This window comes from Ylistrum balloti, unplaced genomic scaffold (genome assembly GCF_031769215.1).
Source record: "Ylistrum balloti isolate Yb309-2 unplaced genomic scaffold, AGI_CSIRO_Ybal_v1 Utg369916, whole genome shotgun sequence".
Taxonomy (NCBI): Eukaryota; Metazoa; Mollusca; class Bivalvia; order Pectinida; family Pectinidae; genus Ylistrum; species Ylistrum balloti.
Window position 1 is genome coordinate 1344366 of NW_026782036.1, and position 24396 is coordinate 1368761.

General features: G+C 34.5%; 2 protein-coding genes across 2 annotated transcripts in view; one reads left to right on the top strand and one right to left on the bottom strand.

Annotated features, from left to right (window-relative positions):
- Nucleotides 1-1337: 1337 nt before the first annotated feature.
- Nucleotides 1338-11610, top strand: LOC132546835 (methyltransferase-like protein 25B). The gene is made up of 10 exons (XM_060210557.1): nucleotides 1338-1448; nucleotides 2653-2771; nucleotides 3058-3337; nucleotides 4059-4219; nucleotides 4390-4423; nucleotides 4872-5521; nucleotides 6597-6733; nucleotides 7920-8052; nucleotides 8300-8490; nucleotides 8908-11610. The coding sequence occupies exons 1-10, from the start codon at nucleotides 1338-1340 to the stop codon at nucleotides 9009-9011; spliced, it is 1920 nt and encodes a 639-aa protein (XP_060066540.1). The 3' UTR covers nucleotides 9012-11610.
- Nucleotides 11611-19524: 7914 nt separating this feature from the next.
- Nucleotides 19525-24396, bottom strand: part of LOC132546834 (furin-like protease kpc-1) — a 132465-nt gene continuing 127593 nt past the window's right edge. Inside the window, exons 14-15 of the mRNA XM_060210556.1 lie at nucleotides 22814-22948; nucleotides 19525-20099 (exon numbers count right to left, since the gene is read on the bottom strand). Coding sequence (XP_060066539.1) covers nucleotides 19525-20099; nucleotides 22814-22948 — 710 coding nt within the window. The remainder of the gene's footprint in view (nucleotides 20100-22813; nucleotides 22949-24396) is intronic.

Sequence of the window (24396 nt, forward strand, 5' to 3'; positions counted from 1 at the left end):
ATACATGTTTTTTTTCTCTTCAAGAGCTATACAAATATTGTGATAAATTTCAATGAGTTAATATACAGTAGAATGCGCATGCATAAAGCCAGACTGGTGTTTATAAAACAATGAATTTTCTACGAAATAATTATGAAGATGTTTGAAAATAACACGCTCAAAGACTTTTCCAACAGTAGATAGAAGAGAAATCGGTCTATAGCTAGAGGGAGAATGCCTGTCACCTTTTTAAACAGTGGCATAACTTTTGCTACTTTTCAATTGGCTGGAAATATACCTGACGATGAAGACGTGTTAAAAATAATTTCAAGTGGAATACAAACAGTTTGTGATGTATTTCTTAACATATAATGACTGATCCCATCCTCACCCGAGGCCTTTCCGAGCTTCAATATCTGTAAAACATCACGGATTTCATTTCTATTTACTCTTACAGAACTAAGCGTTTTGTTGGTTTTAGACTCAACTACAGGAACTGCAGTGTTTCTATCATCGACTTGTGTAATATTACAAAAATAGTAATTTAATAAGTTAGCTTTGTCTTCATCATTAGTAACAACAGAAGATCAGAAGACACAAATTCTTCAATTATACCATGAACATTCTCATAAAATAATAAACGGGCGTGTTTTTTCAGTTGGTTGTGCAATTTTGAAGATATAGTGTTTCTTTTCACGTTGTGGGTTTGTTTATTTTAATTTCTTGTGGTTTAGCGTTCGTCGTATCTTTTTTCTATCAAAGATTGAATTGCTAGAAAAGGGACAAATATTGATATTCTTTCTTCAAGTTCTCTCAAAGCGACCTTCTATAGCCATGTGGTCCTACAACACGGAGCACGATTGAAGGGAGGCAACTATTGTCCTGCATTTCCACTTCACGACATTTGTATAACTTTCGCTATTTAAAGTCATATTAGATCGGCGTTTTGATATATTTTCTTTGAATTTTCACCTTTAAGTCATTTGTTGATAGAATTCGACAAACCTTTAACAGAAATATGCTATAAAACGATATAACACACGAATGCCCTAGTCAGCACCGGTCCTGTTTAGCGCCACCTCCGCTGCTTGGTACGGTTGAAAATCAGGGGAAACTTTTTATTTACACAGTGTTTATCTCTCTACTATTAATGTAATTGTTACGTAGTTTATAAATATATATATATATATATCCATGTACGAGTGCATATTTCATAGCCAATCACTATACCTGTATGTCCCGAACATCACCTATAACTTTAGGAAATGCAAGTTAACAATTTCCAGCTACCCGAACGCACCTGATTACGAATTGCAACTCTTTTGTGCCGGAGGTTCGTTTAGTTGCTTTCGGCTGCTATGAATCTACGTTCTTGTGATAGTAACACGATAAAATTGATTAAACAACAAGTTGAGAAGTTGGTGAAGTTCATAAATGCATACAGGTGGATAATCAATGCTTACATATCGGTATGTTAACAATTGCTTTTTTCATTTCCTCGCTCCCCGGACACTGTGTGCTGATATTTTTTTGAGCACTGTACAGTCACCGATCGCAATTTGTGGAATATTTTTGCTTATTAATATGAATGATTTTTATAGTACAGTGTATGTCGTTGATAGAGTGTAACCTTAACAAAGTCAGTTCCTTATCACTAGCTCATGTACTGCCAACGTCATAGGAATATTGCAAGTAATCAAATGAGTAAAAAAACGTCTCGCCTTTCTTACCTGTAAAATTAGAAAACTAGACAAATATGATATTTACAAACATTTCTGAAATTGTCAGCTTGCATATTAATTATACAAGAAACAGGTCACACAAATGTAATTCAGACAATGAGTTATTTGATATTTAATTGACATTTTTATATTGGCTGTTTAGTGTTATTGCTACCCAATCTGCCTATAAGTAGGGAAATATACTAGAGAATGGAGACGAATGGGTCTTTGTTGCACTTTTTTCAAATCTATTCCTGTTCTCTTTGGAAATAGGAGAAAGATGTCCTCTGAATGCATTGAAGTCTCAAAATTGAAATTATGATCTGAATACATATTTCAGTAAAAAAAATGGTATATTTCAAAATAGAGTCAATATTCCTACCTAACAGGTTTTTGTATTTTCCTGCACCAAATCTATAATGATCTTAAATATGGTTTACTCATGGTACAGAGAAACATTGCAGGACTGCCATTGATAGCACTGACAACAATATAGTATATTTCTCTTGCCCTGGACAAGAGTATCAAGGCTTCTTTCATCCACTTGATGATCTCAACATAAAGGTGAAGATTATTATTGAATGGAGAAACAAGAGTCTTGCTGAGTGTTTACAACTTAATGATCTTTCTTTTTAGATTGAGATCCTTCTTTTTCACACCAAAGGGATAATTATTATAATAAGAAATGTGCTAACTCTCTTATGTTGTTATTTTTCTGAAACGGGAGTGCCCACCAGGTGTGCCCTCCCTGCATTCTCAACCCCAGAGTGTGAGGCAAGGAATCTCACATCAGTAAGGACTTTGATGAATAATATGATGGGGGAGGGCTCCCCTTAGATGGATGATATGACAGTTAGGTGATGAGAGTTAGCATGGCTTAAATATTAAACCTGTTGGCAAATCAAGCAATCATTTCGTCAGTATTATTAATGTGTAAACTTTATATTGACAGGATTTTTTCACAGACGGACAATGGGATAGACTTCCAGAGGGCTGGAGGGATGGATTATCACAACTTGACCCTCCTGATCTAGCTTTTCTTCTTGACTGCTCATTGCCTGTCCCAAACAGGTACATTTAAGAGTTCAACTTTCAACTCCTGTCAAAAGGGAGCTAATATTGTAACAAGCATGTTATTAAGTGACTGATGAGAAAGAGAAGTTTAAACTTTTGAAGTAATAATGCTACATTCAATTAATTGATTTGATGTGATAACAAAATCTAAGAATGAACCGATCAAGCTTAAGAGAGGTTCTCTGTAACTGAGAAGTATATTGTGGCTAGTTTTTACCAGGGTTACAATAAGCTAAACAAATATTCATCAGACAAGTAAATTTTGTATTTTAACTTTTTCTAGGAAAGATCTTCCTTTGACTTTGCTAGCATTCAGAGAGTCTACACATGCTCTCTCATTGTGCAGAAAAGAGGTAGATCTGGAGCATGATACAGTTGGTGAAGGACTTTTTACAGCTGATCCAAACAATGAAAAGAAGATAATAGTTTCACCTTATTCTGATGTCACAACTCAGAAACAGGCCAGAGCTGACATCAAATGTGGACAATACCTTCCACTCAATGCCTGCTTTCGTGCAAATGTGAAACCCAAAAAACAGCATGAGATATTACAACTTGGAAAGGTAATTAGAGAATTAGTCTTTGCTATGAGATATGTGGCACATCATAGCTTTTATTGGCAGAGGCTTATTGTCCACTTTCAATGTCATTGGGATCAAACTTTGTTGTAAAAAATTGTTCGGAATTATCAAGAGATTTAGAGTAATGCAATAAAGTCAGGATAAGGAAGTGTAGTCTTTTACATAAAATACCAACAAACAGTCCATTCTTAAAGTTATAGGAATCAAATTAAGAATTGTTCTCAGTGTTTTTCTCAGCTGAATAACACTCACAAGCAGATGTAAAGGTTCCAAGTAGGAAATGTCTTGAAATGTGTCAGACCTCATATTCTTAATTACCAAAAGATTCAGTGTCAATCAATGCTCGGCTGTGATGTATATTCTCAATAGCTACCTAGATATGATTTCAAGTGCATAGCTTTTTGACATATTAAAATCTTCAGCATCATTTGTAAAAATTCAGGAGGTTTACAGAAATGTGTCAATGGTCATTAACATTGAATGCAGGAAGGAAAAACCTTTGAAGATATAATAGATGTAATATATTGCATTATACATGTGGTGTATCTCTGTCATTTCACAAGATAAAACATTCATTCATGTAATGATATATAATAAATAAATTCTCAAAGAATTTTATGTGTAACTGTTATTAATGAAGATACACAGAATGTCCACAATTCAATCATATATTTATCAGCTCCTCATGTTTTACACGCTACAGGCAATACAGCTCTTGGGAGGTCACTGTCACTGTGAGCATGTGGTAGATGTTGGGGCAGGTAAAGGTCACCTGTCCAGACTTCTTGCATTCGGTTATGGGTTCAAAGTCACCACTGTAGAAGCTGCAGACAGCCATGCACCAAAAGCAAAGAAAATAGACAAGTAAGGACACACTCGCTATTTAAAATCTTCATCATTATGTCATTTATAGGCTTATTATGTTTAGTGCCTTTTTTGAAAAGATTGCTCCAACCTGAATCAATGAAGGATTTGATATTTGATAAACAATTTGATCTTAAATTATTTCTTTTATTTGAACACTTATTTTTCAGGGCCATTCAAAAGAAAATACATAGAAAGTTAAAGGTAAGAAAAATGTAGTCAGGCTAAAACATTAAGTTATTTTCTTTTATTGAATTATATTCAAGTTTGAGATGTGCAGGTCATTTGATATAATTCATGACCATACAAAGACCATTTGTCCAATGAAATCTGCATGGACCTCAGCTGACCTTGACATTTTCCCCATGCATATGTCAGGAACAGCAGTATGACCCTAAAATGGCAGTTTGACTTTGCCTTGCTTTGAACTGGTGTTAATAATCCATGGAAGATAGATCCAGATTTCTGGGCTCCAAATTCCATCTAGTTGTTGTAACTTTAATGAATTAGAACAGGAAACAGGTATAAGAGATTTATATGGAAGTATGTACATGTAATGTCATTTTATTGCTATAAATTTCCAAACAAAGGAAGATGAAATCTTCTATTCCATGGATGCAGTAGTTTTCAACTCTATTTTATGTTTCAACAGAGAAAACTTTTAACAGATCAGGACCAAGGAACTGACTCAAAAGACAGTATCAAAGAGGACTTATCAGCCATCAATAAAACTTCTCTACCTGATCATGTGACCTGTGTCATCCAACCAGGAACAAGTGCTGATCAGTTTTTGGAAATAGTCAAAGACTCTTACAAAAAGCAGTCTAATTGTTTAAATTATGATGGGGTAGGAAAATTGCCAAATGAAAATCCTTCCAATCTGTATATAGAATCAGAATTAGAAGATTCAGAACACTGTTCAAATCATTGTGTCTCAAAAAAGAACTCTTTTAGAGACGGAGTGGAAGAAGACGCTAGGACAAGACACCAAGAAGAATCAGATGACAAATTAATTGGTGGCAAGTCAAATCCAAGTCCAAAGTATACAACTGCTGATGTTGACCTGTCCCAGTTGAGGTTACCTCCTGATGACCTTTCTGAATCAAGGTCACCTGTACCTAGCGATGAATTAGAGCTAAACTCTAGACTTCCTGATGATCTATCTCATTTTCTCTTGACTGGTCTCCATGCCTGCGGTGATCTAACCCCCACCATGCTGAGAATTTTTGCCCAGTGTCAAGACGTTGTTGGTGTGGCCTCAGTGGCGTGCTGCTATATGAAGTTATCCTGCACTAGAGAGGGGTTTGTATTTGTTAAAATTTACTCAATGTTAAAGGAGCATTTTCTCTGCCCTATGTCCATCCATTAACAATCAGATTTCTTCTGTGAGTAACTTTTCCATATTCCTATCCACATTTTCAGTAAACTGAATTTGATATTAAGTAAAAGGTACACTGTAGATCCTTATACGTGTCAGATTTTTTTACCAAGGCTAAGGTCATTGTCAAAGGTCATCATATTGATTCACTCTATAATTACATTATATCTTACTTTGCCTGTGCAACATCATGAAGAAGATATTTTATTTTAGTACTTTCTGTCATGTAGTATCTTGTCTGAAGATCTCCTTTCTCAAACTTAGTTGGAGCAATCCACATGACATGAAGTTGTGTTTTCGTAACATATCCCTTTGATTCCAGGATTCTTTTAAGGAGTTATTGCCCTTTGTGTTTTTAACATGTTAATTTTGTTCGGAGATCTCCTGCCTTAGGTTTTTACCAATATCTCTGAAACTTGGTAGGATTTATAAGCATTACATAAAACTTTGTATTCCTCAGTTGATTGTGATTTTACAATTTTAGGAAAAGTTATCCACTATTGTTTGTTTTTTCATCATATTGATCTTGTCCCGATACCTCCCCCTCAGTTTTCAACCCATTTCTTTGAAACTAGGTAGACTTGAAAATCTCTACATGAAATTGTGTTCTCATGCGCCGCATTTTGATTCAAACATATTTCAAAAGGTTATTGTCCTTTGTTCTTTTAAGGATTTTGATCTTATCCAGATTTCTTTCAAGTTTCTAATACAGCTCTATAAAACTTTGCACAGTGTATGCTTTAATTTATTATGAAAGAAAACCAGTTCTCTTGACAATTTGACTTATTGTCCTCATTTCAATATTTGTATTATTTTTGATACATCAGATCCTGAATAATTCTTGGCCTGCAGTACTCTTTGTTTTTTCATGTCACTTATTTAGCATTATCAGAGATAGCAGATGACTACTGTCTTCCATTTTGTATTTTGACACACATGGGCATAAACTTGTGCACAATCAATGGTATCTGTTATAAATTCCTAGCATGTGTGTTTCAGAGGAATGGAGGACAGCAGTAGTGATGTGGGGTATCCCATGAGCCAGTTCACTAGAAATCTCAGCGACAGTTACCTGAGTTTTGAGGCCAGAGAAATGGCTTGTCACTTTGCAGATTCCTACAAAGAAAGACTCATTGGTGATATATCTAACTATACCTATATATGTATATTTAGTGAATTTGTTGCAAATTTTTTCTGAGAATTCTTTTAATCATGTTTGAACTGCCTTTGCATCTGTAGTATACCGGACTAAGGACTAAGTATGTATTGTCAGATATCTCTGTAATCAACGTTAGTATACCCATTGTGTTAATGCTTTAGGAAAACATATTCAACACTTTGCCTGTCCTGTGTGGTTGGCTATAGACTTTAATTCTCTCAGTTATGATGTCACCAGAGACAGAATTATTATAAAAGAATTTATCTAGGTGATAAATGCTTTCTTTCGGATGGACAGGTGACAATTTTGTAACAAACCCGCCTTTCATCTAGGCATCTAGTGTGTGATTTCGGTGTTACAGGGTCACCTGCTTGACCATGTGGGTTTCCACGGGTTATCCAGCCTCCTTCCACAGTTAGATCCCAGATGTACTTCCATCCAGGCCATAAAAATTATTGATAGAAGTTTTAATAACTTGTTTTGCAACTGTTGTAGAATGAATAAATTAAATTTTTATAGATTTTTTTTTTATGAATTTCCTAGTTATGTGATAAACAAAATCTTACATTTGTATCAAAGTTGTAAAAGCCCATGACCACTCAGTACAGGGTTATTGGCCTTTGTTAAACTTTTGTGTCATGAGCATAGATTTGCCTGCATTAAAACTAGGATCATGAAACTTTGTGTAAAGCAAATGGTTTTCGGAGAGTATTCATCAGTTTCACTGATAATCTTGTTTATTGTAATTTAGCCTCTCTTTAGTGTCCACAAAAGTCAAGAAAAATAATGTGATTTCAGTGGTTAAGTTCATGTAAAAGATATTAATTTGTTGTGAAGGAAGATTCTTTTCCTTCAACTTCAGGAGAACAGATGTCTGCTTACTACCTATTCTCTATCACAAACTGTATAAAACATGAATTTCATTGAAGAAATTGCCTGAATCAATATTAACATATTTATTAAGATGAATGTTTCTCTTACCAATTGGTATAATAACAACATATCTAAGGTCAACAGCAGAAATTATTTCCCTAATGTAGGTAAGGTAGAGGGATCTCAACCAAAGGGGGAAGACTTGGTAAGCATTCTGTTTGTCAAGTTTGCCTCCTATCTCACTACAAAAGAGGTTAAAGATTCTATTAGTCAATGTTTACTATTATCAGCTAACCCACCGAACCTGAAGATGCACTGCTACAGAGCAGCATTACAGTACATCATTAGACAGATACAGCCAGACTTCATTCAGGGCAGTGTACGACTCACAACCAAATACACAGAGAATCTGTCATTTGAAAGGTAAGCTATTACAACAAATCAGAGAAAAATAGATTGGTCAAACACTTCAAATTATAGCCATTTAGAATTACTATATATTTCCAAGTTCTTTGTCATGATATTTAACTACATTTGAGAAATTATTGATGGTTCAAAAGGAATGATATTGATTATATCTGAATTTCACAAGGATACGGTGAGACTTTGTGAGTTACAGTTGTGGAAAATTTTGGAAACACTGTCTTTATCATTACATGTAATGTTACAGCTACGTTAAAAATGGACTGCAGAGATTAGGTTTGGATTACACTAGTGTTCCAGTCCAGGTTATGCAGCAGGCAGAGAGTTATCTCCCTTACTGGCAAAACGTGGTGGCCTTCTACACCCTACGGTTGTCGCTTGGCCCGGTAGTGGAGAGTCTCATCCTTCTAGACAGGATGCTGTTCTTGTATGAACAAGGTGAGACTTGTTTATCATAAACAGATATACATTACTTTTCATAAATTGCAAATGTAAGATTTTATTCAAAGTTAAGGTTAAGGTCATTGTTACTATTTCTAGAAATTCTTTTTCAGCATCTTAGCAGAATATTTCCTTGAGGAGTTTGGAACAAATTTGGCATACTTCCCATTTTCTTCCATCTTTATTGCATAGTACTTATTGAATTGTGAGAGGATTGTATTTCTTGTGATGTCATTTTTATGTTGTCATTGACGACTTGTTTAAACTGAGCTCATACTTTGAAACAACAGTTAAGTGTAACATCCCCATTGAAAGATTTTCATCATATTGAATAATACATGTAGTATAATGATTTATGATTTTAAAGACTTCGTTATTTAATCGTATATGACCATTTGAATCTGTGTTTTCTAGGTATACCAAGTGTCCTGTTACCTATATTTGACCCAGCCCTCTCACCAAGGAACTTTGTGCTGCTGGCTTTGAGGAATATTTCTACAGGCATCAACAACTCATAACTGTTCTGATGTGTTCTTCATCAAAACTTTCTGCCATTGGCTTTGATGGAAAGTCTCTCCGACATCAATGCTTTCTTACCAATTTTATGTGTCTTAACCAAGAGGCTGTGGACCTCTGGTCTTTAGGAAGTAACGAAAAACCATTATTTTGGGATCAATCACTGATAAAATTGTTACTTTTTGATATCTAGAAAATATAGTAACTAGAAGTCACTTCCTGATAAACCACCAAAACCATGAATAAAATTTTACATATCGATGTCTAGAAAATATACATTGTATGAGATATAACTATGATCAACCACCAATAAAAATTGACGCTTTTTGATATCTACTAAATATATAAAACTTACCACATGACAAACCACCGATAAGTTTTCACTTTTTATACACCTATCTAAAATTTTGACATAACATATGGCATTGTCCATGCATCATAACATTTATTTGTTCCGAGATCTCCCAGTTTTCTACTTATCTTTTTAAAATTAAGCAGGCTTAATCACTATTATTGCCCCTTGTTGTTTCTCAAAACATCAATCTTCGTTTACAACTAATTTCTTTATTTCAAAATATAGGAGGAATATAAGAATGTTTTTTTCAACAAATAAAGGGGTTTTTTGCTAGTTTTGAGGCAAAATATATGAGTTTTTTGCTAGTTTTGTGGCAAAATATAGGAGTTTTCCAAACAAAAATTGTTTCATTCAAAGACATTTATACTAACAATTCCTACCTTCACTTACTATTTCTATATTAATCAATGATTAAAAACCAGGTTAAAGTAACCATTCACTTCAACAGAATCACAATCCAGGCAGAGAGCTGTTGCATAGCTCGTCATCATCTGAATGGGCACCTAAAAGGCCAATATTCTGTTGTACTGCCTTGTAAGGTGTCCATACAGGTGATAAAGAGATGCACTGAATCATTTCTGGTGGCTGGTGACGCTGTTAAAGACTTAAGAATTCTGTAACTTGTGAAATAAAGTAGCCAAAAGCAGTATCAAAGAAATATTTACACTCTCTACATTTATCGGCGACAAATTTCCTGAAAAATATAGGAATATTTGAAAAAAAAAGATAGGAAAATATAGGAAATATAGGTCTTTCAAAACAGGTTTATAAAAATATAGGAATATAGGAATCTGTTGACAGCCTGCAGTTTTTACCAATTTCTTTGAAACTTGGTAGACTTTATCATTACATGAAACTGTGTTGTCCTTTATGGTAATGCAATTTTACAATTTTGGGAAGAGCTACAGCCCTTTGCTGTTTCTTTTTTACAAACATTTTTATCCAATTTATCATTAAAACAAATAGAAGTGTTTTCTCTCTAGATATTTTGACTCATTATTACCTTTTTCATATTTGTATTCATTTTGATACAATAAATCTTACTTAATGAAACTTCTTAATGATATTTTCCAGCACAGGTTTGTTAAGGATCCTCTTTGTTGGACTCATAAGAATTGTTATTGTAATTATAAATGTCTTGTCCGGTAGTTATACGTATTGCCCCCTTATAGTCACACTTTATTTCCTGCCCATTCCAGCAGTCATCCAGTTTGTTTTTGAAGCTGTTTAGTGTATTGGAAGTTACAATGTGGTCAGGCAAACTGTTCCATACAGCTGTTGCTCTAATGGAGAAGGGGTTTTTCCGTAATGATGTTCTGGCATGTTTTGGGTATATTTTCAGTGAGTTAGTTTTTGTGCTGGATCTCCCGGAAGTATCGGACCACATCCTTAAAAACTGTGTTGCCCCCTCATCATATTTTCCTCTAACTGCCTTGTACATCTCTATCATATCACGTGGAAAGTGCCTGTAGGTTAGTTCTTCTGTTATTCTTATGATGTGGGGTTCTGCATCTCTAATCCTGGTTTCAAACTCTTCCATTTTATTTTTCAACTGGTTTGCATTAGCATAGCAACATTTAAGTTTTTCAACAAACTTGAAAACACTATTTAAACTATTTACATTGTTTTTGTTTTTATCAACTCCCTTACTTGGCCCTCTTACTCTGTTGGGATCAGAAGGAGACGGAGTCCTGGAACTCCTTCTAGACCGTTGTTTTGAGCTCTGGGAACGTCCTGATTTTTTTTTAACATTCTGCGACCCTCTGTCCTGTTTCCGCCTGTTGCTGGCGTTGGTTCCAGCCATTTCGAAGTTGTTTCTTCAAGAATATCCAATAAAATCAATGTAAACTTAATAAAAGAATAGAGCTCTACCTACTCTTAGTATTTGTTACTAGTTAGGTACAATAAATAAGCTTTTATACTTGTTCTAGCCCTTTTCACCTGGAAATTTGCCGGAGCTTGAGAAAATTCATGTTTACTGGTCAACCAAAAGTCTGGAGTATTTCTTTGGTGTGGGCACACATATATTTTGCTTCGATTGTTGGCCTACATACCCTCTAATGGATAAGATCTGAGGTACCTGGCTTGACATTCCCTACCCATTGTAGTTTGTTTTTCTCAGGAAGTTGAGAAATGGATTGCTCTGTGCTGACATGGCTGTGTCCTTGGGTAAAACAATTAATTGAGGATATAAAAGTTCGGCCTGATTTTAACTGGTTAAAGTAAAATAAAACACAACAGCTCAATATCATTGTAAGAATTTATTTGTATACATCATGATTTCTTAGTGCTACACAAGGAAGAATAATTTACAAATCATTTACATGTAAATGAGGACAAAGTAGTTAATTCAGCAGTCAATTTACCGTGTAGTACCACTGGTGACAGATACTGCTGCTTCTCTACCTGTTATTGGTCAGGCTATACACCAGTCAGGTCAACAGACTCAGCTTATTCCCTACCAGGCATTAAACCTGTCTTATTAATAGTCAGCAGACTACAAACAGACACAGAAGATCAAGACACTTTCTTTTGGTCAGATAGCTTTCATATAGTCAGTGATCTTGCCTACATGTATATTAATTGAACAGCCATCAGTAAAATCTTGCTTCAGAAAACAGTAAGACACTTCCTGTAGATTGCCTTCCCAGTATAGACAACTGAATCACTTGGTAAGCTAATTAGCTACCTTGTCAGCTGGTAGCACAATGACCACACCAAAATAAAAACATGGTGGATTATCAGCAGCTTTTCTACTCACTTTGTAGAAGTTACCTGTATGGTTTACAAATTCAGATCTTCACACACTTGAAACTCCCATCTGCAGTAATAATTGTAATGGAAGTTGTTGTACTAGAGGTGTCTGTCCTGCAATGAGCCCATGTCATGTAATAAACCAGCCTATGTCTATTACTCTTCAGTATTATTACAAACAAATTTTTGGTTATCTCCTGTAAAAAGCCTAGCCCCTTATCTGAGTCAGGAATACAGAAATAACTGGCCAGTAACCTTTAGACAAGAAGGCTGGGAGAGCTGCTGACCATCCAGTGGTGTTCACTGAACTGTTGACCTACCACCAAACCAATACCCTTTGATCATTGTGGTCAGTGGTAAGCTGGTGTATAATAGGTTTTGGTCAACCTACCTTTCCAAATGTCTCTGTAAAACTTTGCCACTAGAAACATACAATGGTTACTGTAGGCTGCTAGGAAGCTATCCTACAGGGTTGTACTTGATACTGCAAGCATAATGGTGGGTGTGGATACAGCTGGAGAAATAAAATTGACTAAGTCGTGTGCACAGCAGGGAGAAAACAGGCACAGACCATCTTGTCAAAGAATTCAAATCTCAATATTTTTTCAAATGAATCAGTTTAGAAAATGCACCACCAAAACATTTCCCTTTTACAATTTGTGTTTTTAAGATCATATAACACCATATAAATACATCTCAAAAAACTAAAATCAAATTTAATGAATTATCAAGACAAAATTTGAAAATTCAAACATTTCCCTTATAAAATTATCATAAATATTCATATATTGTTTTTGATAATTTAAAAGATTTTTTTTTACTTGGATTTATAGATAGATTCAGTATCATTGGTAATGTTATATGCTCAAAGATGTGAATATTGCATAATATATATACAACTTAAATATTACAAATTCTCACAACATAAATTCTCATCATAGAACTATTATATAACATCTTCAATTATAGTCTGCAAAATCCAAAACTTGTACATACAAAAATCACAAGGCGCATAGCTCACTGGACAACTGCTAATGGGATCTACAAAAATAACGGAAGGTGAAAAGGAGTTCATAGAAAAAAGCAACACAAGAGGAATTTTTCAGGAGTCTACCAAGTTATACAACTTTTAAATTAAGTTGATGAAATATCAGTTTAAATTAGTTGAAATCAATTGAAAATTATTGAAAAACAGATCTTAAATCTGTAGTCATTATTTCAGGTTTATCTTTTCACTTCAGAAATTTCCAAGATTATCTAAAAAAACAAATGACCAGCACTCCTGTTGGTATATGTTACCTTGTAAATAGCCAATGATTAAACGAAAAAGTCTGAAGTAATTTTAATACAAGTATATAATACTCCACGCTGTGATATTATAGAGGTAACCTGATGTAAACATGGAATCGGAGGGCTTACAACCCCACATCTACATCTGTACATAAAGGTCGCAGAGGTTGATTGTCAGAGGCCAATGCTTTACTTAATATTGCTGAATGACTAGAGGATTTGGCCCTAAGAATTTCTAATCCTTGTGTTTTAAATAACACATCTTTATATGAATAACAATAGAGCAAAGTATGTTTCATATAGAAACAAGATATCTAGTTCTGTTTAAGATATTTAAATACATAATCTAAAAGCATTATCAACAAAAATCTTCAAGTTTTATGTTTTACATACTGAAATTCCAGTAAAATTTAGAACCACAAAATATTACAAAACTGACAATGTTGTGATCTTTAAAATAATCTCATCAGAAATGTACGGAAAAATAAAATAAAATCAGCAGGTGTTTAAAAACTGTTAGTCTGGCTATAATAGAGAGTTAAAACAGCTACAATATTCTACAAGGATGTGGCATTTAGAGAAAGAACACCGACATATGTTTCCTACATACATCTGTAATACAGAGTAACCCTGAGTTAAACACAAGATATCTACACATTTCAAAGTAAAAATGCAAAAGAAATACAACTTCATGTTATGATACAGAATTCTGTAAGAATTACATACATTTTTCTGTTTGTTTTCATTTCATATCAACTGCTTGTTACAAAATATTAAATCGGCTATGTCTTGAACTATTTGTATTAACTTAAGTTGACATTTGCCGATAAACTATATAATGCTGAATGTACGATTTAGTTGTTGTCATTGAAAATTCCACGTTTGTTACCAGATAAAAAGTTTTTTGAATAGTACAAAATCTGAATGATGAAAATTTCCTACTTCAGATCTATACTAAACAGCATGAAATTTCCTCTGAAAAGTACACAAATTATGATTGCTGGACCAGACCTAATAATGAACGAGACTGGTGATCAATTTGTATTAGGGATTTCACAGACGTGATTAGTACCAGAGGGCAAAGTTATCTGACAACATTATCTATACAGAAATATACCTGTAGCTGATGAACATTCGCACAAGCTTTTTCTACATAATATGATTCAGACATGTTTATGCATCTCTGATAAACAAAAGGCAAATAAATTATAAAGGAAATATACATCATGTAAAACCTTAAAGCTTATGTTTTGATGGGATGTCAATATATATATATCAAATATGTGACAATACAATGTCCAAATATAATTTGGTGGAATATGCAGATGAGAACAGCTTTCTCTGATCATGACCATATATGGGCAAGTTGTTAATAGATGAATGATCATTTGTTTTCACATGCTCATGATCGTCTTAATGACTTTTTAAAGGCAACAGATTATTTTGACATCATACACAATAATTTAAGTCATCTTGATGTCCATCTTATTATCTTCTACAACAACTAACCACAAAAAGTAACAACAGAATAATTTACAGTTCTACTACAATATATGTACACAAGTTTGGAGGGTGACCACTGGAACTACTCAGGACAGGGGCTGGCATAGGGCTTATACATTAGATATCGACACAAACTATATCGCCATGCCAGAGCAATGGTAAGACAATAAACAACTCAACATCCATAATACAAAGTATCCAGTCACACTTCTTAAAGAAATATAAACAAAAAAAGAAATTTTTTTTTGGAGAAATGGAGGAGGAAAAAAAAAAGAAAAAAAAAGAAAGGGGAGGGTGTGTGTGTGTTAAACTTGCACAAGAACAAAATTCCTGTCTTGCTATTTCATTAGTAATTAATAAGTTTACATGGGAACTGTAGATAGTACAGCCAGTTTACAGACTATTAGGATGGACAGACGGAAATTATATTAATCAAAAATTTTTAGATGTTGTTTTAAATACTTTCTTTAAAATTTTCATGGATTGAAAAAGTATTTCAATACTTGTCATTGGTCCATGGTATTGAGCTCTTCAAATAACCATGTAAAGTATTGTAAGTAATCCATACTTGAGAAATTAACAAAGGCTGAAATTTTGTATATGTTTAGCTGCGCATCCTTAATTGTGCATGTGACACTGAAATTTGAAAATACACTTGCATACAATTTTTTTAAAATGTATCCATTAGATACTTAATGAACTAAGAACCAAATGGTGAATAAAGGGGAAAATTCTGTATATAAATCTCTTAGTGGTGTAAAAAATATATATAATTGTATTGCGTATATCCATCCATCCAAAGAAATATAAAATGTACTCGAACGAAGATCTTGTCACTGTTTATGATCCAATTAAAATGCCAGATAAGTTGAGACAGAATGCTAACCTCTCATTCCCAGAAGTAGAAATGATATCGGACTTAAAATATTGAAAAAAAAAAGAAAAAATCAATAAACTGATTAAAAAAATATCTGTGAAAAAAACAAAGTTTGAAAAGACTTATCAATTAGACTGGTTTTCTTGTCTGTAAACAAATTTTCCATTACACCGTTTGATTTGAACATATGTATAAAATGCCAAAACAAAAAGACTGAGTTGTGATGCCTGGTCCCACTGCTATCAAGCTGAATTCATTAAGAACATTAACAATTGTGGTCTGTCGAAACTAGTGTGGGAATATTAAGTCTTGTGATCAAATCTACACAGTTATGTACACAACTACACAAACATGTTGGCAGCTCACGCGACTAATGGAAGAATCAGTTATACTTGTTGATGGAGAGTCAAGAGCACCGACGATGGATCACTCAATCCAAAACAATAACACTGCAGTATAAATGGACGTCACAGAACTATATATCTATGGAACAGACCTTGGATTTTAAGGTCCCCAACGATTATCCCATATAAAATGCTATTTTTTTCCCTCAACAATCGTACCATACAATGCACACTGCCAATATTTCACAAATTGTTCCCGTGAAGTTTATATACGATGTGATGTTTGAGCAGTCTCAATGAGATGAGAGAACTGTCTGACAAAGCTGGTCACTCATGCATACTGACCAGCAAACATTACAGTACATAACTGACCAGTCAAAAGTCTCAATCTACTACTTTTACAACATGAAACATCTGACACTTATCCACATACTCCCATGAAACAAAATTCTGTTGAGATATCTAGGTTATTTTAGTATTGACAAAACAAAGAATGTTCATTTAATCTTATCAGATTTTAAATTTTAATTTGTCATAGGAAAAACAATATACTGGCTAGACTGGAGGACAGTTCCTTTCAACAACTGTTAAGTATCTGAAACCATATAAATAGTTTGGCTATTTAATGATTTTTATTTTCTTTAACAAAATCTGTACTACATACATGATAGTGAAGAAATTAATGAACATGTAAAGGACAAATCTTGACAACTGTTCTAAAGACAATCCTCATGTATTTTTTTTTTTTTTTGGGGGGGGGGGAAAGAGATTTGAAAACCGGACTGCCTCAGTCTGAATATATGTTGAAAGAGAAAAACAATTTAATTTACATAAGTCATTGTCAATAACTATATATACATCTGCATAACATATACAAAATATAGTCATATATCATCAAAACACTACTCAAATTAGTCCTCATTTGAAAAAAAAAATGAAAAAAAAAGAAAAAAAACATTCAGTAAATAAATAGTTTTGAAATCTGTAGAAATGATAACAAAAAGTGTTTGGGACTCAATAATTTTGGTCATTAAATATGATAACAGCTACATGTAAAACATAAATAAGAAGATGCATCTCTTAAAGGTGTGTTCAATGACTGATATATCTAATCCAAATGGCTTTATCTACAATCTATTTTATCAGCTAAAAGCAGTAGTGCAAAACCATTACAAACCACGGTTATGCTCCTTGCAACAAAATTATGACATCAGTATGGAATTTTCAACTTTGTTATTGTTGTTGTTGATGAGCAAATCCCTGAAATAATTAAGTTATTGCTAAATTATCTTTTTTCTAAACAAGCCATATGAATGTAAGAATTCTAATTTCAATATGCTTTTTGATTTGTTGAACATTGTAATTAAGCTCGTAGAATTATATTATATGACAAATGTAATAATCACACTATGAATGAGACAAATTAATTGAGTTACAAGCAAATGTTCAGTACATTTGATTTTAAACTAAAACAGCTCCTTATCTAAGATCGACTTGTGAAGACAAATAGCAAACAAATAGTACCAGATTAACTGAACAACTGATTAATTCATGGAATTTTGTAATGTCTTTCAAGCCACTGTTTTTGTTTCCTAAAATACACAATGATGTTTCTCACATTCGATCTCACTCAGTCATATACACAGACAGCAAACTGACACAATCTACATGATCAAGAATATAATACCGTAAAATTCATCAATTCACTAAATACTTGTCACAAGAGGTTTAATATTTGGTCCCAACAATTTGTTATTTTCCACCTTTTTTGAAATTATGAAACCAATAGATTCTTTAATGAACACAATGTAAAGGATTAGTCACAAAACTTCAGAATGAATATTGGTTTTGTTTTTAATTTTAGATTCTCAACTAATAAAACAAAGTATGCTTAGGCAATACTTGGATGATAAATTTCATTTTAAAGTGTATCTATAAAAAATTATCCACCGTATTGATCATCCCGCAATAGAGTTGAGATAGCATAGCTCAGCCAAACACCTGATCATGACCATAACCCTAGATTGTAGCCCAGCCAAACACCTGACCATGACCATAACCCTAGATTGTAGCCCAGCCAAACATCCGACCATGACCATAACCCTAGATTGTAGCCCTGCCAAACACCTGACCATGACCATAACCCTAGATTGTAGCCCTGCCAAACATCCGACCATGACCATAACCCTAGATTGTAGCCCAGCCAAACATCCGACCATGACCATAACCCTAGATTGTAGCCCTGCCAAACACCTGACCATGACCATAACCCTAGATTGTAGCCCAGCCAAACACCTGACCATGACCATAACCCTAGATTGTAGCCCAGCCAAACACCTGACCATGACCATAACCCTAGACCATAGCTCAGTCAAAGAGCTCTTCCAGACCAAATCCCTGCCACATAGCTGGCCAAGATCATAGCACAGCTAACTTAGACCAAAGCCCTTGATCAAGGCCAACCCATACAGCTGATCTAGGTCATAGCCAAGCCACACAGCTGAGCAAGAACGTTTGCCCTAGATCCTAGCCCAATCCTACACTTGATCTAGGTAATAGCCCAGTCATAGATGTGATCTAGATTATAGCCCAGGCATACACCTGACCTAGAACATAACCCTAAAACATAGCCAAACCATACACCTTCACTAAAGCATAGCTCTTGATCATAGCCCAGTCATACAACTGACCTACATCATAGTCTAGCCATACATCTGATCTAGGTCACAGCCCAACTGTGTACCTAATCTAGATTATAGCCCAGCCATACACCTGACCTAGATCATAGCTAAGTCATACATCCGACCTAGATCGCAGTCCTTCAATACAATAGACTTTCAATTTAGCTAAGCCACACATTTGACCTTAAAGATAGTTCATAAACATTTTAATCATATAATATGTAACCTAAAAAAAAGTTCTCAATCACACAAACTGATTAGATTGTAGCTCACTCACATCATAGCCCATCCATACATATAATGTACATAACAACTCAGCCATTAGTCATCAGTAAGATTACAGCTTAGCTATACACACTACTTAGATTCTATATAAACAGAGTATTTATAAACAAAACATCAAATCTATCTGGTGTACAACCCAGACACGCAGCAGGCTCTCTACCGATGGACAGACATGCTCGGACAGACACTCGTAGGTTATGTAGGAAACCCATCAACAAATCATATATATATATATATAATAAGTATATAACATCCATCACAAAACAACTCTCATAATTGTGTTATGAATGATGCACCCTTTGAGCTACAGATTCCACCCTTGACCTGTATCTCCAGTGTCTCAGTCCTGCAAGGCCAACTCTTGTGGCCAGGCTTTCCTTGTCACTGCCAAGGGCAGATAACTGTAGGCAGGGGCTGGAGTTGTTGTCAATGTCTCGAAGGTGGGTAACTGTGGTTTAAGCTATACTTGGAGTTATTGTACGAGTTAAGTGTGTGAATGTTTTGTAACACAGTGTGGTAATGATCTATGTCACTTTCTCGGTCCTCCGCAGGACGAGTTGGCACGTCACGGTATTTGCCTTTTGACCCCTCCGATTGTCTTTCCTTTTCCCCACGCCAGCAGAGGATGTTGTGGTCCCTGGCTTGTAAAACTATAAAGACCACACCAAACAGCAAGATGGCAGACGTGCATAGAATTATCACCCAGACAAAGAAACTTAGCATATCTGGATCTAAGAAATTCATGATCAGTTTTTTGTGGCAGTACCCATCTTTGATCTCATATCTCTCACTACACTGAAAACAGTCCTCAACATACGGTCCTTTACAAGTCCGACATGCTTCATGGCAAGAATGACAGATGCCATGCCTCTGGTATTGAGGTGCCCAGCCAGAAGAATTATGACTACCATCCATCAGCACTGTCTCCATGGTACCATAGTAAAACTCTGGACAAGTGGCCACACAGCCATCGTCAAACTTGTAAAATCCTGGACGGCATTCTGAAACAAGCAATTTTTGTATCACTAAAGAAGCTACATAAGACAAAATGTTTTTTTTGAGGACTGTATGTGAGAATGTACTGTCATACTTTAAAGTAAGATCATGACGAAATAAAGCATTCCACTCATTGATACAGATTACAAAGACATATTCAAACCTAAAGGCTACTCAAGGGAATAAAAAAAAAACAAGAGCAGCAATGAAACTGATGAATGCTCCCCAAAACCCTCCTGATAGGACACAAAGTTCTAACAAAGGGCAATGATATTATAATTAAGGGGTTATAGGCCCTGACAATGGTTCACTGCACATTCTCTTAGTATGATCAATATATTCATCAAGTTTCATGATCCTAGGTTTACTGTAAGCAAAGCTATGCTCAGGACACAAAATCTCAGGAAAGGTGAATAACTCTGCACTGAGGTGTCATTGGCCCTGACTTTAGTACACTGCACCTTGCTTTGGCAGACTGATGCCCTGGAGGATCAATTACCATGAATTGTTAGGTGAAACAAGAAACCAGAGGCCCTTATACACAAACACTTGTTATAAACAAGTGATCTTTATAGAGAGGTATTTGTTATATACTAGTGACCTTTATAGAGAGGGATTTGTTATATACTAGTGACCTTTATAGAGAGGGATTTGTTATATACTAGACCTTTATTGAGAGGGATTTGTTATATACTAGTGACCTTTATAGAGAGGGATTTGTTATATACTAGACCTTTATAGAGAGGGATTTGTTATATACTAGACCTTTATAGAGAGGTATTTATTATATAATAATGACCTTTTCAGAGAGGTATTTGTGATATACTAGACCTTTATAGAGAGGTATTTATTATATAATAATGACCTTTTCAGAGAGGTATTTGTTATATACTAGTAACCTTTATAGAGAGGTATTTGTTATATACTAGTGACCTTTATAGAGAGGTATTTGTTATATACTAGTGACCTTTATAGAGAGGTATTTGTTATATACTAGTGACCTTTATAGAGAGGTATTTGTTATATACTAGACCTTTATAGAGAGGTATCTGTTATATACTATACCTATATAGAGAGGTATTCATTATATACTATTAATCTTTATAGAGAGGTATTTATTATATAATAATGACCTTTTCAGAGAGGTATCTGTTGTATACTAGTGACCTTTATAGAGAGGTATTCATTATATAATAATGACCTTTTCAGAGAGGTATTTGTTATATACTAGTGACCTTTATAGAGAGGTATTTATTATATAATAATGACCTTTTCAGAGAGGTATTTGTTATATACTAGTGACCTTTATAGAGAGGGATTTGTTATATACTAGACCTTTATAGAGAGGGATTTGTTATATACTAGACCTTTATAGAGAGGTATTAATTATATAATAATGACCTTTTCAGAGAGGTATTTGTGATATACTAGACCTTTATAGAGAGGTATTTATTATATAATAATGACCTTTTCAGAGAGGTATTTGTTATATACTAGTAACCTTTATAGAGAGGTATTTGTTATATACTAGTGACCTTTATAGAGAGGTATTTGTTATATACTAGTGACCTTTATAGAGAGGTATTTGTTATATACTAGTGACCTTTATAGAGAGGTATTTGTTATATACTAGACCTTTATAGAGAGGTATCTGTTATATACTATACCTATATAGAGAGGTATTCATTATATACTATTAATCTTTATAGAGAGGTATTTATCATATAATAATGACCTTTTCAGAGAGGTATCTTTGTATACTAGTGACCTTTATAGAGAGGTATTCATTATATAATAATGACCTTTTCAGAGAGGTATTTGTTATATACTAGTGACCTTTATAGAGAGGTATTTATTATATACTAGACCTTTATAGAGAGGTATCTGTTATATACTATACCTATATAGAGAGGTATTCATTATATACTATTAATCTTTATAGAGAGGTATTTATTATATAATAATGACCTTTTCAGAGAGGTATCTGTTGTATACTAGTGACCTTTATAGAGAGGTATTCATTATATAATAATGACCTTTTCAGAGAGGTATTTGTTATATACTAGTGACCTTTATAGAGAGGTATTTATTATATAATAATGACCTTTTCAGAGAGGTATTTGTTATATACTAGTAACCTTTATAGAGAGGTATTTGTCATATACTAGTGACCTTTATAGAGAGGGATTTGTTATATACTAGTGACCTTTATAGAGAGGTATTTGTTATATACTAGTGACCTTTATAGCGAGGTATCTGTTATATACTAGTGACCTTTATAGAGAGGTATTTGTTATATACTAGTGACCTTTATAGAGAGATATCTGTTATATACTAGTGACCTTTATAGAGAGGTATCTGTTATATACTAGTAACCTTTATAGAGAGGTATCTGTTATATACTAGTGACCTTTATAGAGAGGTATTTGTTATATACTAGTGACCTTTATAGAGAGGTATTTGTTATATACTAGACCTTTATTGAGAGGTATTTGCTATATACTAGACCTTTATCCAGAAAGATTTATCATATAATAATGACCTTTATAGAGAGGTATTTGTTATATAATAATCACCTGTATATTTACCATAGACAATTTGTTACATACCAGTGGCCTTTATTTACAGGTATTTATCATATAAAAAAGGTCTTTATAGACAGGTAAAAAAGCCTCTAACCAACACTTCTGACCTGTTGTACGTCTACCTGGACACATACCTATGCATATGCCGTGAGAAGTGATACCAGCACACTTGATCGGTTGCTTTTTCTTCACTGGCTGTGAGGTGATATTACGGCTTTGAGGATGGGTAGGAGTCCCCATAACAACCAGTGTCCATTGTTTTAATTCGGCTGGAAGATAAAAGATGAAGTAAAATAAAGGAAAATTGAACACAAGGCCAAACTGTACCTAACTATGGAATTCTTAATGACAATGACCTGATGTGGAAACTGTTAAGTAGGTATGCAACTCCACATCACAATAACATTTGATGGATTGGAGTGTCTGTCTAGTGTCTGTCTAGTGTCAATCTAATGTCTATCTAGTCTGTCTAGTGTCAATCTAGTGTCTGTCTAGTGTCTATCTAGTGTCTATCTAGTCTGTCTAGTGTCTGTCTAGTGTCAATCTAGTGTCAATCTAGTGTCTATCTAGTGTCTGTCTAGTGTCTATCTAGTCTGTCTAGTGTCTGTCTAGTCTGTCTAGTGTCTGACTAGTGTCAATCTAGTGTCTACCTAGTGTCTGTCTAGTGTCAATCTAGTGTCTATCTAGTCTGTCTAGTGTCAATCTAGTGTCTATCTAGTCTGTCTAGTGTCAATCTAGTGTCTATCTAGTGTCTGTCTAGTGTCAATCTAGTGTCTATCTAGTGTCTGTCTAGTGTCAATCTAGTGTCTATCTAGTCTGTCTAGTGTCTGTCTAGTGTCAATCTAGTGTCAATCTAGTGTCTATCTAGTCTGTCTAGTGTCAATCTAGTGTCTGTCTAGTGTCAATCTAGTGTCTATCTAGTCTGTCTAGTGTCTGTCTAGTGTCTATCTAGTGTCTGTCTAGTGTCAATCTAGTGTCTATCTAGTCTGTCTAGTGTCTGTCTAGTGTCTATCTAGTGTCTATCTAGTCTGTCTCTCTAGCGTCTGTCTAGTGTCAATCTAGTGTCTATCTAGTCTGTCTAGTGTCTGTCTAGTGTCTGTCTAGTGTCTATCTAGTGTCTATCTAGTCTGTCTAGTGTCTTTCTAGTGTCAATCTAGTGTCTATCTAGTGTCTGTCTAGTGTCAATCTAGCCTGTCTAGTGTCTGTCTAGTGTCAATCTAGTGTCAATCTAGTGTCTATCTAGTCTGTCTAGTGTCAATCTAGTGTCTGTCTAGTGTCAATCTAGTGTCTATCTAGTCTGTCTAGTGTCTGTCTAGTGTCTATCTAGTGTCTGTCTAGTGTCAATCTAGTGTCTATCTAGTCTGTCTAGTGTCTGTCTAGTGTCTATCTAGTGTCTATCTAGTCTGTCTATCTAGCGTCTGTCTAGTGTCAATCTAGTGTCTATCTAGTCTGTCTAGTGTCTGTCTAGTGTCTGTCTAGTGTCTATCTAGTGTCAATCTAGTCTGTCTAGTGTCTGTCTAGTGTCTATCTAGTGTCTATCTAGTCTGTCTAGTGTCAATCTAGTGTCTATCTAGTGTCTGTCTAGTGTCAATCTAGTGTCTATCTAGACTGTCTAGTGTCTGTCTAGTGTCAATCTAGTGTCTATCTAGTGTCTGTCTAGTGTCAATCTAGTGTCTATCTAGTCTGTCTAGTGTCTGTCTAGTGTCAATCTAGTGTC